Source organism: Drosophila montana, unplaced genomic scaffold (genome assembly GCF_035044405.1).
Source record: "Drosophila montana isolate Dmon_TW-CO22-7 unplaced genomic scaffold, ASM3504440v1 contig_2192_1, whole genome shotgun sequence".
NCBI classification, from domain to species: Eukaryota; Metazoa; Arthropoda; class Insecta; order Diptera; family Drosophilidae; genus Drosophila; species Drosophila montana.
In genome coordinates, this window is record NW_026997087.1 from 556,900 (window position 1) to 572,859 (window position 15,960).

The window sequence follows — 15,960 nt, forward strand, 5'->3', positions numbered from 1 at the left end:
AAAAGACTTGTAAGCGTCAGCTGCTGGATTAACGGTTTTTGAAGTGCAGTTACCTTAGAAACGATGCGTGGTTTTATTTTGTGTGCTAATGTGAAAAGTAAAAAATGACATCCTCCAGCGCTGTGGAAGACGAACGGCTAACCGATTCGGATTTATCCGATGATGAGGGTAATTATTAACATTAACGCTTCACGCTATTATTCACGTTGACTATCCCACACAGAGCACAAGGTGGAGGTAAAGCAGGAGGAGATTCGTCCGCCAACGCCGCGTCCAACATATACTGATGAAGATCTCAATCAATTGCTTGAGTCTATACAACGCATGACCACGCTGTACTCGCTGAATCAACAGGATTGGCATGAGGAATCGCTGGATAATATACGCCGCTGGCTGCTCGAGGTCAATGAGCCCTTGCTGACCATTTTCTATGCGGACAATACCCTCACCGCTTATCTGGGCTTTCCCACCAAGCCGGTGGATGACATAAGCTACTTTTTTCGCGGCGAGCCCAACGAGATATTCACCGTCGATGGCTTCCACGACGAGATTCACTTTGGCACCATACACAGCGATGTCGATGGCTGTTGGATGCGTTTGCTGGAGCGCTTCTATGCGCCCATCTTTCGCAACTACAAAGACTGGAACCAGACGGTGCGCGCCCGCTTCTGCGCCAGCCTCGACAAGCTGTTGGCCTTTCTGTTTGCCATGAACTCCAAGATGGGCGGCATATCGGCCCTCTATGTGCCATTTGTGCTGCATCAGATTGGCGGCGAGCAAATTGTCTGTGACAGGCCGCTGTTCAAGAGTCTGGAAAGCATTGCCGTCTACTGGACAACCCAGATACGCACCGTCCTAGGCGATCGCACTCTGATGGCGGCCAACGAGTTGGCCACAATGAACGATGAGTACGAGTTCTGGGTCTATCGCTGTGAGTACAATATATATTTCGGTTTTCTATTTATATTTTACTGTCGGGTATGCCCCGGCCTTGCCCGTCGTACGTATAAAATAAATTACTAGGTTTAGATGCCAAAATGAGGCCTAGAGGTTAAACCATGAACAAAAAGACAAACCTCGTGAACATCGGATGAGACTTGACCGAGTTATAGGGGTGGGAAATTTTGATCCATGTCTATATAGGATATTTGAGGGTTCCATTTCCACATAAATTTCGACAAAAAAAAATATTTCCAGATTTAGATGCCAAATTGATCTAGAGGACAAACCATGAACAAAAAGACAAATCTTATGAAAATCGGTTTAGTTTTGACCGTGTTTTGGGGGTGGGAAATATTGGCCTATGTCTATATAGGATATTTGAGGGTACCATTTCCACATGAATTTCGACCAAAAAAATGTTTCCAGATTTAGATGCCAAATTGATCTAGATGACAAATCAAGAACAAAAAGACAAATCTTATGAAAATCGGATGATATTTGACCGAGTTATGGGGGTGGGAAATTTTGACCTATGTCTAGGGTTGGCGTTGAAGTCAGGGGTGAGTAGGTATGTATATATGTAGGTATGTATGCATGTATGTATGTATGTGTGTATGTATATATATGTATGTATGTGTGTATGTATGTGTGTATGTATGTAAGTATGTATGTATGCATGTATGCATGTATATTTGCATAAATACAAACAGACTTGCATGCATATATATTCAAACATGCATACATATATATGCAGACATGCACACAAACATATGTATATATACGCATGCATATATTTATATATGCAAAATTGTATACCTACTTACGTGCATGTATTTATGTGTATGTATGTGCACATATATGTATGCATGTATGAACATATATTGGCATGTACGCATGCATGTGTGCTACTATACAAATAAAACATGCATGCATGTATGTACAATCGAGCACTGCTGATGAAACTTGTTTTTCCTTGCAGTGGAGGTGCTGCAGGGCTTGAATTCGCAGCTGGAACAGTTCGATGTGCAGCGCATCTTCAAGGTGTTGCGCCAGTGGCAATCAGTGCACATGCCCCAAATCGAGGAGCTGCTGGAAGCCGCCAAGCTGGAGCAGGACTTGGCCATGTCGAACATAAAATATCTGCATTTGCTTGTGGAGCCCTGTGCCAAAATTGATGAGTCCGCGTCGCCGGCGACCGTGTCGCAATTGTTGCCGCATATCATACACCTGCTGCGCTTCATTTGGATGAACTCGGAGCACTACCAGAGCCCAGATCGGATCACCATACTCTTTCGGAATCTGAGCAATCAGATCATCAAGTACTGCACGGCGCAGATAGATCTGGACAAGATACTGGCCGATCAGCCGCGCTTGGGCATCAAGCTGTGCGATCTGTCGCTGGACTGTTGCCTGGCCTACAAGGAGCATACGTGCCGGCTGCAGGAGAATTGCGGCTGGCAACTGGACCTGGGCATCATATTCAATCATGTGCACGCGTTCATGGAGCGACTCGCCGATCTGAAGGACATATGCGAGGCGATGATTGTATTTGGACGCCTCGACGAGCAGGAGACCCAAACGCAGACCCAATTCGGCGGCACGAGCGGCGAGGAGCTGGAGAAGATTGCAGTCACCGTGCAACAGCAATTTCTCGAGACGCTGCAACAATTGCGCAGCTGCAAAACGCAGCAGCTCGTGTTGAATGTGCATCGTGGCGAGTGGTACGATCAGATGGCCAGCTATCGGCGCCGAGTGCAGCGCTTGGAGGAGACGCAGCAGCGTCTCATTGCGAACGTGTTCCAGCGCGTGTGCAACGTGGAGGAGGCACTGGAGGCGCTCAACGTGCTGCTCTACTTCTCGTACCATGCCACGCTGCGCAAATGCTATCTGCGGCAGGTGGGCCACGTGTGGCAGCTGTTCGGCGAGGACATGGACGAGACGACGCGGCAGCTGCTGCAGTCGCGTCGCCAGCAGCACGAGTCCTGGCTGCCGCGGCACGTCTCTCACGCACTGGCCTATCGTATCAATCTGCAGCGCTTGACCTGGCTGCGCACTCGCCTGGCCACAAGCAGCGCCGCGTGGCTGCCGCCTGTGCCAGAGGCCGGCGCCGTTATCGCCAAGTTCGAGCTGCTGCGCACGGAGTTCGAGCGGCAGATGCGTCTCTCCTACGAGAACTGGCAGCAGCTGTACGCCGACTGCGGGCCCAATCTCTGCCAGAAACTGGAGCGTTATCTGCTGCTGCGCAGCAGGCAGCCGCAGGCCCTGCTCCAATGCAACATGGATGCCAGCGCGTTGCATATCTGCCTGGAGGCCGAGCACTTCGAGCGTTTGGGCTTTGCGGTTCCCATGGCCATGCGCAGGCTATACGAGCGCCACGAGACGCTGCGCCTGGTGTGCCACAGCGTGCTGCAGCTGTGCCTGGACTACAATCGTCTGCTGAACGCTTTGACGGCGCGGGAGCGCAAGCTGTTCCGCCCACTGATCCAGGCCCTCGATCGCCAGCTGGCGCCGGGCATCTACAAGCTAACCTACGGCGCCATTGTGGAGCCGGGCGATGGCTACGCCCAATGGCTGGAGGACTGTGTGCAGCATCTCGAGGAGCTGCGTCAGATTATCCAGATATACAAGCGCGCTAATCGCCAGATTGTGCGAAGCTGCGAGCGCATCTGCGACACGTCCATGCTGCGCCTGAACTTCGCTGGCGCCGTGGAGATCTCCGCCTTTGAGCAGCAGCTGAGCAGCTGCCTGAGTCGCGGCAACAGTGCGTTGCGAAAGTACTACAACACTATTGTCGAGCTCTTGCTGGCCGTGTCCCTTGAGTTCGACGAGGTTAAAGACGAGGTAGCTAGATCTCTTGCTATCAAAGATTATCAATAATTAATCCCATTTTCTGCTCGCAGCTGGCGAGCGAGTGGCATCGATATGTGAATGTCCTGGACGACATGCTGGCTAGCGCTTTTGTCAGCTGCGCGCGCAGCTCCCTGGAATTGCTGCTGGCTGCTCTGCACTGCGATGAGGACATGGCGCCCGCGCCCGTTCTGGTTATGGAATCGGATGTAAAGGAGTCTCGGATTGTGCTCACACCCGACATGCCGACAATTGGCGCCGTTCTGCGCGGCACAGTCGATCGCGTCCAGAGCCTGGTGGATCAGTTTCCACGACTCGGCTACAAGCTAAAGCTGCCGAAGGCGCAGAGACGTCCGAATTTCGCACGAGCGTTTCGCGAGGATGCCGAATGCTCGGAGCTGGTGCGCCGCATTGAGGCAGAGATTGCCCGGCAGCAGGAGCAAATGGACGTGTATGTGAGCCATTGGCAGCAGCATCATGCGCTCTGGGAGCTGACAGAGGAGGCATTCACCCAGCGAGTGCTCTCCAGCGCCAAGACAGCGGGTGTCTTCGAGGGCGGCATCGAGCACTACAGCTCGCTGGCCGATGACATTACCTTTGTGGATGCCATTGCCCATGTGCACTTTGTGCTCATCAATCAGAATCCCATCAAGAGCACCCTCCTGGACTGGATCGAGAAGTGGCAGGCTCTGAACATTAAGATTCTGCTGGATCATGCAACGGCCCTAATACAGTGTATGTATGCAGGTGTTCCTATATATACCTTTCATTTATTGATTGATTAATTATGTTGACTGATTGATTGATTTATTGTGTTGACTGATTGATTGATTAACTTAATTCAGTGCATGTGTATGTGCATATGTGTACCTATAGACCAACTGACTGATTGATTAATTATGTTGACTGATTCACAGACTGATTGATTGATTTACTATGTTGACTGATAGACTGCCTGACTGGTTGACTTAATTCAGTGTATGCATATGTGTACCTATATATATTTAACTTATTGCACTGATTGATTGACTGAATGACTGATTGATTACTTATGTTGACTGATAGACTGACTGACTGACTGATTCACTTAATTCAGTGCATGTAAATGCATATGCTTTACATTTATTGCATTGACTGATTGACTGACTGATTGATTGATTAATTATTTGGCTGATTGACTTAATTCAGTGTGCATATGTGTACCTATATATACCTTTAATTTATTGCATGTTGACCGATTGACTGACTGAATGATTGATTATTTATGTTGACTGATAGACTGACTGACTGATTGATTATTTATGTTGACTGATAGACTGACTGCCTGATTGATGAATAGCGCGCAGCTTAAATTATATAAGCTAGTAAGAAGTTACCCGTTGTAATATAGGTGAACACTAAAGCAAGGATTCGGTAAACTTCACCTGTAAGGGTGGAAAATTGGTGGAAAACGGAGTCATACTTTGTTGTGTGCTCTGCAGCGTTGAGCTAACAAGCGTGAAGTCGCCGGCTAAAATCCAGCAGCTGTATACAATTTATTTATTTAATGCATCTTTTTGGTTGTTTATCGAAAATCTTTTATTGGAGTCCTGTTTTAAGTTCTTCGCAAATTGGACAGACCATTTTTGGAATTCATGGTTAAGCTATTGTACATTTTTATGTGATCTCCCGTACAGCCGTCTATCGCTATATGGAACGCAATGAGCGCAAAGTGATGCGTGTGCCACGCACAAAAAGTGAATCCATTCTGGCCAACCAGCTGTTCGAGCGCCTGGTCAAGGCCTTGCCATTGAAACAGTCTAGGTTCACGCCCATGCTGGAGCTGTTCGTACTGCTGCACAAGTATCGGGTCACACTGGCGGAAGAAACGCGTCAACAGATCGTCGAACTGGAGCAAAACTGGCTGCGCTACATCCAAACCCTGGGCGAGGCCGACGAAATGCTTGACAACGAGGGGGATGAGTATAAAAAAATGCTAGCACAGCAAGCGGACAAATTTAAGTTGATATTGCGAGAATTCCATGAGGATTTTTTCTCAAAAATGCCCAAAAAATAATCGGACAAAATCAAAAATACTTAAAGATATTATTGGCAACATTTTTACTTCACATTTAAATGAGAAATATGGAAGGAGATTATAATGAGAAGCACATAGTAAAATCTGATCTATTGTCGACATGAAGCAAAGAATTTCTAGAACCCTTAAACTTTATTATGAGAATTATTAAGCAAGTGGATAAACTGGCTGGTAAATTTTGCCAGGCGATTCAAGCAATAAAACTTGTAAACTTTAATTGAAGCATGAGAAACATGTTGTTAAAATTCCCAGAGAAATATAAAGCAGGTGGATAAACTGGCTGGTAAATTTTGCCAGGCGGTTCAAGGAATAAAACTTATAAACTTTAATTGGAGCATGAAAAACATGTTGTTCAAATTCCCAGAGAAATATAAAGCAGGTGGATAAACTGGCTGGTAAATTTTGCCAGGCGGTTCAATTAACAAAACTTGACAAACTGAAGTTGAGTTTAGCTGTAAACATGAGCAACCGGCTAAAGTTCCCTGATAAAATATAAAGCAGGTAGATAAACTGGCTGGTAAATTTTGCCAGGCGGTTCAAGTAATAAGACTTGTAAACTTTAATTGGAGCATGAGCAACAGGGTGTTAAAATTCCCCAGCGAAATGAACGTAAATGCATTTTGATTACCCAAATAATGAAAATAGAAGCCGAATGTAACTCATTATTTGTTATGTTATGTTTTTTGTCTGATAAAACTCACTCATGGACTTCTAATATGGCATTTTGCTGTGACTTTCGCTCTGATTTGGTTATGCAAGTATATTGTGGGCATGTTATCAGCATGATGGATTGGCTACGGCCTAGGCTAATGGGCACTTAATGATGTGGGGCCCGTCAGTTATGAACTGGGCTGTCGGCTATCCACTCGCACTGCTCGCCTGCTGGACTCTTGGGGTCGGCGGCAGCCACATACTGGGCGTGTTTGTGGGCGTGCATCGGTCGCAGCTGCTCGTCCATTTGGCGGTGGCCCGTGTGCTGCTCCAGCGTGGCCACCAGCTGACGCTGGTCACCACATTGCCGCTGGAGCATGAGGATGACTGGCTGGCTGCGAACATTACCCACTTTCTGGTGCCGTGGGAACTTCCCAAGCAGGAGCAGCTGCTCCTCGAACCCAATTTTATGAGTCGCCTGCAATGGACGCTCGCACGCCTGGAGCTCTCCGGTCAGCTGCTGAGCCAGCCTGCCTGGCTACAGTTTATGCAGGCAACGCCTACAACGCCCTATGATCTGATGCTGCTCGGCTACCATTTCAACGATCATCTGCTGGGCGTGGCAGCACATTTTGCGTGTCCCGTGGCCATAATAAGCACACAGCAGCCAATTGGCTTTGTGCACAGCCTGCTGGGCAATCCCGAGGAGCGTTCGTATGTGCCACAGCCCTATGACAGTCAGCAAAGAACTGGACTTGCCGGCTGCATCTTTGGGCTCTGGGAGAAGTTGTCGGAGCTGCTCGCCAGGCGCGTCATGCAAAGGATTTACAGGTGAGCTCGACTGACTCAGTTTCTCAGTTTTCGGAATATATTCAAGAGATTTGCTACGCACAGAAAGAATTTCTCCACCAAACCAGTATAAAATCAACTGAAATTAGCTGTGCTGAACAAGTTTATTTCAAATTGTCAATAAAATCGATAAATATCGATTCAGACTTTATTCAAGAGATTTGCTATGGACAGAACGAATTTCTCTACCAAATCGTAGTGAACAAAAACTCAACGAATATTGCTCTGCGGAACCAGTTTATTTTAAGTTGTCAATAAAATCGATAAGTATCGATAATTATCGATAACTATCGATTTAAGGCTTAGATTGTTGAGCACAGCTATGAAGGCTTACACACACACATCTGAAATATAAGATATTTATAAAATAAGCATATATTAAGGAGAAGCAGCTCGCAGCATATTGCAGGGTATCTTTGAGTCGGGCAGTCTCGATTATAGCACTCTAATTGGATACGCATAATTCCTGGATTTATATAATCTAATTTTATAAAGTTTGGATGAGGAAAAAAAAGTTATTCCAGAAATAAACTTTTTACGGGGTAGCTTCCAGTCGAGCTGCTGTTTTGAATTAATCCAAATAATCTCCTGGTTTGTCTGACTAACTCTCCCATCGCTGCACCCATTCCAGCATCCACTTTCCCCCGCCCCGCTATCCCAGCTTTGAGGCAATGCGTCGTCGCGTGGTTCTGGCCCTGAACAACCATCATATGATCAGCGAGGGTCCCATTGCCCCTGTGCTGCCCGGCATGCTGGACATTGGCGGCATCGTGGTGGAGCAGACGACCGGAGCACTTGACTCAGGCTTAGTTGAACGGCCCTTCATCATATTTAGCCTGGGCACGCGTTTCAGCTGGCGCACCTTGCCCTTCCACGTGGAGCGCAGCTTTGTGGAGGCGTTTGCTCAGCTGCCGGACTATGATATCTACTGGACCTACGATGGGGCACATGCCCGGGATATTAGCTCGGCACATCCGCACATCAAGCTCTCCGAGTGGTGGCCACAGGCACAGCTGCTGGCGCAGCCGCTCGCCCGACTCTTCATCACGCACGGCGGCAAGGGCAGCCTCAGCGAGGCGCTCTACCATGGCGTTCCTCTGCTGGGCCTGCCTCTGCTCGGCGATCAGCGTCCGAATCTGCGCAAGATGCAGGCCAAGGGCTGGGGCCTGGCCCTGCAGCTGGGCAATACGAATCAAGCGGAGCTGCTGGGCGCCATCAAAAGGCTGCTCGATGAAACCAGCTTTCGGCAGAGCATCCGCAGAGATTCCCAGCTTTATAGGGATCGTCCTCTGAATGCCAGCGCACTGGCTGCCTACTGGCTGGAGTATGTGATCAGGCATGGAGGCGCCCAGCATCTGGCTGGCAACGCCCGCCAGCTGAACATCTGGCAACGCCAGCTGCTCGACGTGCGGCTCGTCGTCTACGGCAGCTTGGGCCTGCTTGGCGCGGCGGCCCTTTGGCTGAACCTTGGATCGGGCCATAGAGTAGACACATCTGCGATCGCTGACTAGCTGTATCGTTTAATCGTAATTTATATATAGATTATTTATAATATATAAGTTTAGAGTTGAAGCTTAAACGCGAAACTTAAGTACAATTGAATGTTAGTTGGTTTCAATACTTTTTGCTCGGCCTTTTTCAATACCGAAACTTTTTTAAAATGTTTTTAAATATCGATACAATGGCAGTTCATATCCCCAGAAGCATGTGCTGTTCCTTATCAGGAACATTGAAAATGATTTTTAAGTTAAATTTACAAAATGTGTAATGAAAATAACGATAAGTTTATATTTATGGACAATATTTTTTGAAAAATTGAAATGTTTTTTGAGTATACACAAAATGATTGTTCTATAAAGACATTTTGGGTATACTTAAAAACCATTTCTCTTTTTCAAAAAATATTCAAATTAAATATAAACTTTTCTAAAAAATATTTTGATATTTTAAAGGCAAATTAATTTTGTTAACTTGAGACTTCAGATGAAAGGAACGTTCTTGAAAAAAATTTTTTCTTTTCAAAAAATATTCAACTTAAATATTTCATTTTTTTCGAATGCAAACTAATTTTGTTAACTTGACTTCAACGTTTCCAAAAATCATTTCTCTTTTTAAAAAAATAGTTCACTAAAATATAAATTGTTCTAAAATATTCAAATTTTTTCGGAAGCAAATAGATTTTGTTTATATTTTAACTTATGGCAGGTTTTTAAATGTTTAGAAAAAATAAGAAACGTTCTTAAAAATCATATCTCTTTTTCAAAAAGTATCCTTAAATCTAAATTTTTCTTGTATATTTCCTTTTTCGAAAGCATACTAATTTTGTTTAATTTTGTATCTTTTGGCAGATTTTCAAAAGCTTTGGAAAAACATTGAATATGAAAACCTGAACCGGAGCACCTTGTGCCATGTAAGTATATTATGAGATTTGGATTGCTTCTGGCTAGATGAACTGCCCGCTGTACCGCACAATGGACGATGTTTGATTGTGTTGTGCATTTAGGTAGTATATGTATGTATGTACGTGGTAATAGTTAAATGTATACACAGTTCTGGTTTGCTGGACTGAAGGACAGCAGCTGCCACCGGGGGGGGCGTGGGGCTTAGCCGAAGCCCAGCTGGCGCGGACAGCGTCCGATTTTTGTATTGAAGAGGCCGTAGTTGCAGACGGGCGGACTGCACGCGTTGCTGCGGATGCATCTAAAAGGGAACACAGGATTAGGCTTTGATTTGGCTGGAAAGTAATGCGGATTGACTGACTTGAGCTCGGACACGGCGAATCCCTCGTCGCCGTTCTTCATGCGCTGGCAGGTCGTGTTGCTCAGGTGGCAGTCGCAGCGGCAGCTGGTCGGGGCGCCACCCTGTTGCACGCCAAAGTTGATGAAGTGCTTGGGGCACTGGCACTGGGAGCTGCGCTTGCGCCGCTGGGCGGCCCGACTGATGCAGTGGCATTCGGTGTGATTGGTCAGCGATACTATCGTGGGCTGGCCATTCCCATTGCCCAAAAAGAACACCCGGAATACCTTCTCCACGGTCGTCGTGTTCTTGGCCACCCACACCATCGTCATGGGGCAGCAGCTGCTGTTCTCATCGCAACGATGCAGCACCGCGACATGCGGCCGATATGTCTTCGAAGTCTCGATGTTCATCCGGATGACTCGCGGCTGCGGCAATTTGCAGAGCGGCTCGTTCTCGATGCTATCAAAATTTATCTGGGCCAAGTTCCCTGCAAATAGGATGAAACCGAAAAAGGGCTTAATTAATGGAAGAGAATATATTCCGAAGGGGTTTAAAAGGGTCCTCGACCTGGGCTTAATTTATTTAAAGCCAGTTGCCACCTTTTTTTGATATACCCTACATCCTTATTGATGACCTACACAGAAGATATATCTATTTGGAGGCATGCGGAATTCAGTTGCAGTTTGCATTTTATAGCCGACTAATGACTTTGTGTGGGCGTTGCATGCAACATGCCACGGTCACGGCTAACTGCAGCAATTTGCGCCTGACTTCACCTACAACAAATGGCGGAAGGAGGGGGAGGCAAGTTCAAAGGCAGAAGCTGCTGCTGCTGCTGCTGCTGAGGAGCTGTGGGGCAATAACAAATTGGGCACACTGAATAATTCATGCGGCTGAGTGTTGGCATTTGATGGGCCAGGGCTGCGACTGAGGCTGTTGCCGTGTTGTCTGCCAAGTTGATGATTCAATCGTGCGGCGTTTATGACATACGCATGTGTGCATGTGTGCATGCCTGCATGTGTGCATGTGTGCATGCCTGCATGTGTGCATGTCTGCATGTGTGCATGTCTGCATGTGTGCATGTCTGCATGTGTGCATGCCTGCAAGTGTGCATGTCTGCATGTGTGCATGGGTGCATGTGTGCATGCCTGCATGTCTGCATGTGTGCATGTGTGTATACATGTACATACATATGTATGCCAGTGAGTGGCCAAATGGCAGTTGCTCGATCTGATGCTCGTTCTGATTGTGATTCCGGATTCCTGAGAGTGGCTTCTGCTCTGTGCTCCGTGGGTGGGCGAAGGGGGCGTCACTTTGTGTTTACATCTGGTTGATTTGTTTGCTTTTGCAACTTTATGACTTTATTGGGTGCAGTTTTGTCGGCATCTGCAACAGACAGCAGCAGCAACAACAACAACAACAACGAGGACAACTCTGATAACGACTGTGGCATAAAAACTGCGTACGCTAAAATTTTTGCGTTTCCTTTTTTTTTTATTGCTTTTGGCGACAGCAGCAACAGCAGCAACAGCAGAAACAACAACAACATTTAATGTAAACAATGTTCAGGCAATAAAGGTGCAAAACTGCTTCTGATCAATAAAAAAGTTACAACAAACAAAAAATGCGAATTTGCATGCACTGAATAGTGAATACTCTGACGCTGAAACAAAGCAAGGCAAGAAAGAAGAGCAAGTTTCGGAAGAGGGATAAAGGATGCCGGTTCGAATTCCAGGTGAGTCGATTAAATCATTGTTTTTTTTGTCAACCTTATCATATGCTTGGCAGATATTCTGTTTTTTAATTGTGTTTTAATGATATTGCCGACGCCAGCAAGTAAGATATTAAAAAACGTAGTATTTCGGCTATTATTAAGCTAAGATATCTTGACAAGATATATCTTCATTATTGGACAATTGTTTCTTTAATACCTCAGTGATATAGGGATCAGATATATGTACTACAAATAACACAACAGTTGGTTAATATACCCCTTAATATATGTACTTAGCAAGTGAAGCTCATGAAGATGAAAATATCTTTTAAAAGAGCATATTTTGCCAAACAGATTTTTCGACTGATTCTTTCCATAGACCTTTATAATATAGTACTGCATTCTTGATAAGATTTTGTAAGCAATATAGTCTGAATATTAAATTCCTGGTTTGGGCAAGATATCTTGATATCTTTATCCTACAAGAATCTACTTTTCGTGCCTATGGCAGCTATATAATATGGTTATCCGATCTGATCTACAATATATAGTATATACTTTATGGGTCCATAATTTACGGACTATAAGGGCATACAAATGACTTGAATAATATGTGCTCAATACGAGCCTTCCAAGCAGGATATTGTACTTCATCGGAACAAACAAAATGTATTCCGATTGACTTATTTTTTGTTTACTTTTTACTTAAAAATAATTCCATAAATACGCATGATTAAATTAAAAGGAATTTCACTGCGCTTATCATTGCTTCACATGTAGCCTGACATAATTAAGAAGCTCGCGACAAGTGTATACAAAATGAAAGACAGCGAGTGTCAACAAATTCGCAGCCTGCGGAGGGCGACCAAAAACGCGTGCGATCGAAAACGCCAGCAAAACGCTAGCGTTGCGAATTGTCGCTGATTCATTAAATGGATTACCTACACACACACACACACACACACACACATAAACACACAAATACATACGCAAAATGGCATTGAAGAGTGCAACGGCAAGCTTTAATTAAGTTGACTGAACTGCGGCGAAAAAACGCGCGAAAAACGCGCGCGATAAGTCTATTAAAAACTACTTTGAAATGAATGTAAATAAAAAAAATATGATTATTGAAGGCTGTGACATTCAATTAATTGTTGCATTCAGCACTTTGATAAGTGCTAAAAATAAATGTGCATTTGTGAAGTGTTGTGTGTAGAGTATAATTAATTTTATGAAGAAAAACCTACTATCGCAGTTCTGGAGGAGAGGCGCGGGCAGAGAAATCGATTCCAAGAAACATTTTAGCTCAAATATTTTGCTTATTTTACTTTTAATTGGTATTAATTCCATGAAGCATCTGCCACAAGTCACACAGCATAAATCAAAGAAGCAGATAGCTGGCTGGAGAGATAGATAGATAGATGGCAGATAGTTAGGCTTGTGCCATGGCATTCCAAGGCTTGCCAATGCCAATGGAGTTGCATATGAAAATTGCATGCACAATAATTGAATAAGTAACAACAACAACGACAACAACAACGACAACATTGAGCAAACATTTGAGATAACGGTTAATAAACAAACACATGTCGCTTGGCAAATGCCAATAAACAGGAGTCAATTTATAGGAATCGATCGGAGGCAGCCAAAAGCCAAAGCCAAAGGCGGAGCCGGAGCTGGAGACAAAGAGGGAGTCTGAGACGGAGGCAGAGACGTAGCCAAAGGCGAAGACGGAGACGTAGTCGATGCCAAAGCCGAAGCCGGGAGTCGACTTTCAACTTATTCGCTGCCAATGACAACAAAAATGTGATAAGAAAATTGTTGCATCATTACGCATTTAAACAGTTGCCGGCAAGTCCAGCCACAGCCCCAGCAACAACAACAACAACAACAACAACAACAACGACAACAACAACAACAACGACAACAACATCGAGGCATATCAGTTAACAATTTCCCAGGCTTAGTGACACACTTTCATTTGCGGTGACGTCGCTGCTGTCCACACGCGCTTAACGGTTTACGGCAAACAAATCAATCAGGTATGCTCGACTAGCAGGTGCCCTGTACCAACTTGCAAAGTGAACATATTATTTGTTTATATTTATAAGTAAAACCTAAATTACATTTTAATACATTTCTTTTTTCAGCTTACTCAAAAAATAATTTTAATCGCAAAAAATCGATCCAGAGTGCTCGACTAACAGATGCCCTGTATGTAAGATATTTTCATTTTTATATATTTTTAGGTACATTTTTAATCGAATTTGAATACATTTATTTTTTTAGTTAACTCAAAACATAATATGAATCGAAAAAATTCAATCCAGAGTGCTCGACTAACTGATGCCCTGTAAGTAATATATTTTTGTCTTTATATAGTTTTTAGGTATATTTTTAATTGAATTTTATTTTTTATTATTCTTTTTCTTTCAGCTTATCATAAAACTAATCGTAAATAATTCAATCCAGAGTGCTCGACCAGCAGATGCCCTGTACGTAATATATTTTTATTTTTTGACAACATTTTTATTTGAATTTTGATTAAATTTTCTTTCAGTTTACCCGAAGCATAAAACAAATCGCAAAAAATCAATCTAGAATGTACGACTAATAGATGCCCTATACGAAAAAGGATTTTAATGTAAGACTTTAAATTTTTTAATTTTCAGTTTACTCAAAGCATAAATCAATAGCAAATTTCATATATTGGTTATATTCAAGTGTATTTATGTATATCTATTACTTCATATTATATATATATATATTCATATTATATTTATCTATTGATTCACAGCCATCTGGTGGGCAGGTCAGCAGGGCGGATTCTCCTCAGTCTAAGACGCCCTGGATGCACATTAAGCTCTCTTCCAGGTAATATACATTAACTCTGCAAGTTCAGACTCTTGACTCTTCTTTTTAATACTCATATATTTTACAATTTTCAGATGGCACAAATAGTATACAAAAGGAAAACGTGTATCAAAAATCAAACAGTTTTAGACGAAGAAATGGACTAGGAAATTGATTCTTCTGATTTGCGCGAGTTGCAATTGTCATGAATATGCCAGATGGGGTAAGCTACTCTCATATTTATACTGCCTGCTAAAACCGAACATACCCGCCTTTAAACATTTTTAAAGGGCATCAGGTCTTAACGAGAAACCAAACAAAAAAAAATAATATACAATTTTCACGCGCTTTAAACGGCAATTTTCCAGCCGAATGGAAGTGGCAATGTAAAAGATACACGCGATGAGCTCACATTTCATTGTCAATGAGCAAATGTTGTTGTTGTTGTTGTTGCAGTTGTTGTTGTTGTTGTTGTTGTAGCTTCTTCGCTTGCATGCCCGATAGTCGCGGGCTTTTAATGAAGTAATTGGTAAGATCAGCACAAGTCTAAAATACCACAGCCGCAACAGCAACAACAAATCAAGTACGAATATTAAATACACTTTCTGCTTTCTAAAAGATTTCCAAGAGGCGAATGAATATTAAGGCAATCAATAAATATTGTTGAGGGTTTATATCTTAGTTTATGGATGTTATATCTGAGCTAGTTGATCTTAAGAGAACAATTATATTACATATTATATTATTCTATATATTTCCTCCTTTTAAATCTCAAGAGCATATGATTTAGTTAAATTAAGGGACTACAACATATTCTCTTGGAAGAATGATAAGTCTATGCCTAAAAAACATATTTTATCTCCTTATATATTTTTCTGTATATATGTTCATTTTATTTATTATTCTAAATATTTCCTGCTTTTAAGTCTGAAGTTCTTAAAACTCTCTCTCAAAACTAACTTGAAAAAGGCAAAAAGGCAATTTAAATTTAGGGGACTACAACATATTCTCTCTAAAACAAATTCTCCTTAAACCAATTCCAAGCCTAAAAAAACATATTTTCTCTTAACGGAAGCTCGAGCCCAAAATGTCGCGCTCAATGTGTCAAGCGACAAAAAGATAGTTATTCTGCAAATGCTTCTGCAAATAGTTCAGCAAATACTTCTGCAAATACATCTTTGAAATACTTCTTTAAAATGTGCCAAGATAAAAACTCTTTAAAAAAGTTAAAAGAATATTTTTGGGGCAATAGATACTCATTATTGTAGATACTCTATTGGGAAGTAGT

The 15,960-nt window shown here is 43.4% G+C and overlaps 3 protein-coding genes across 4 annotated transcripts; 2 read left to right on the plus strand and 1 right to left on the minus strand.

The window, feature by feature from the left end:
* Positions 1-22: 22 nt before the first annotated feature.
* On the plus strand, positions 23-14,511 carry LOC135427712 (dynein axonemal heavy chain 2). Of its 2 annotated transcripts, XR_010436118.1 has the most exons (7): positions 23-168; positions 224-931; positions 1,922-3,783; positions 3,843-4,524; positions 9,715-9,776; positions 13,448-13,861; positions 14,492-14,511. XR_010436118.1 is itself a non-coding variant. In XM_064681309.1 (5 exons), exons 1-5 carry the CDS (start codon positions 105-107, stop codon positions 5,843-5,845), a joined length of 3,696 nt encoding a protein of 1,231 aa, XP_064537379.1. In that variant the 5' UTR covers positions 23-104; the 3' UTR covers positions 5,846-6,581. The 2 variants fall into 2 exon arrangements, 1 of the variants encoding a protein (XP_064537379.1); XM_064681309.1 differs by lacking the exons at positions 9,715-9,776; positions 13,448-13,861; positions 14,492-14,511 and adding an exon at positions 5,466-6,581.
* Positions 6,687-9,120, plus strand: Ugt307A1 (UDP-glycosyltransferase family 307 member A1). Its single transcript, XM_064681310.1, has 2 exons — positions 6,687-7,348; positions 7,998-9,120. Exons 1-2 carry the CDS (start codon positions 6,687-6,689, stop codon positions 8,875-8,877), a joined length of 1,542 nt encoding a protein of 513 aa, XP_064537380.1. The 3' UTR covers positions 8,878-9,120.
* On the minus strand, positions 9,617-11,099 carry Pvf2 (PDGF- and VEGF-related factor 2). The gene is made up of 4 exons (XM_064681313.1): positions 11,096-11,099; positions 10,886-10,954; positions 10,127-10,592; positions 9,617-10,066 (listed from the first exon to the last, which is right to left on the minus strand). Exons 1-4 carry the CDS (start codon positions 11,097-11,099, stop codon positions 9,970-9,972), a joined length of 636 nt encoding a protein of 211 aa, XP_064537383.1. The 3' UTR covers positions 9,617-9,969.
* Positions 14,512-15,960: the final 1,449 nt, after the last annotated feature.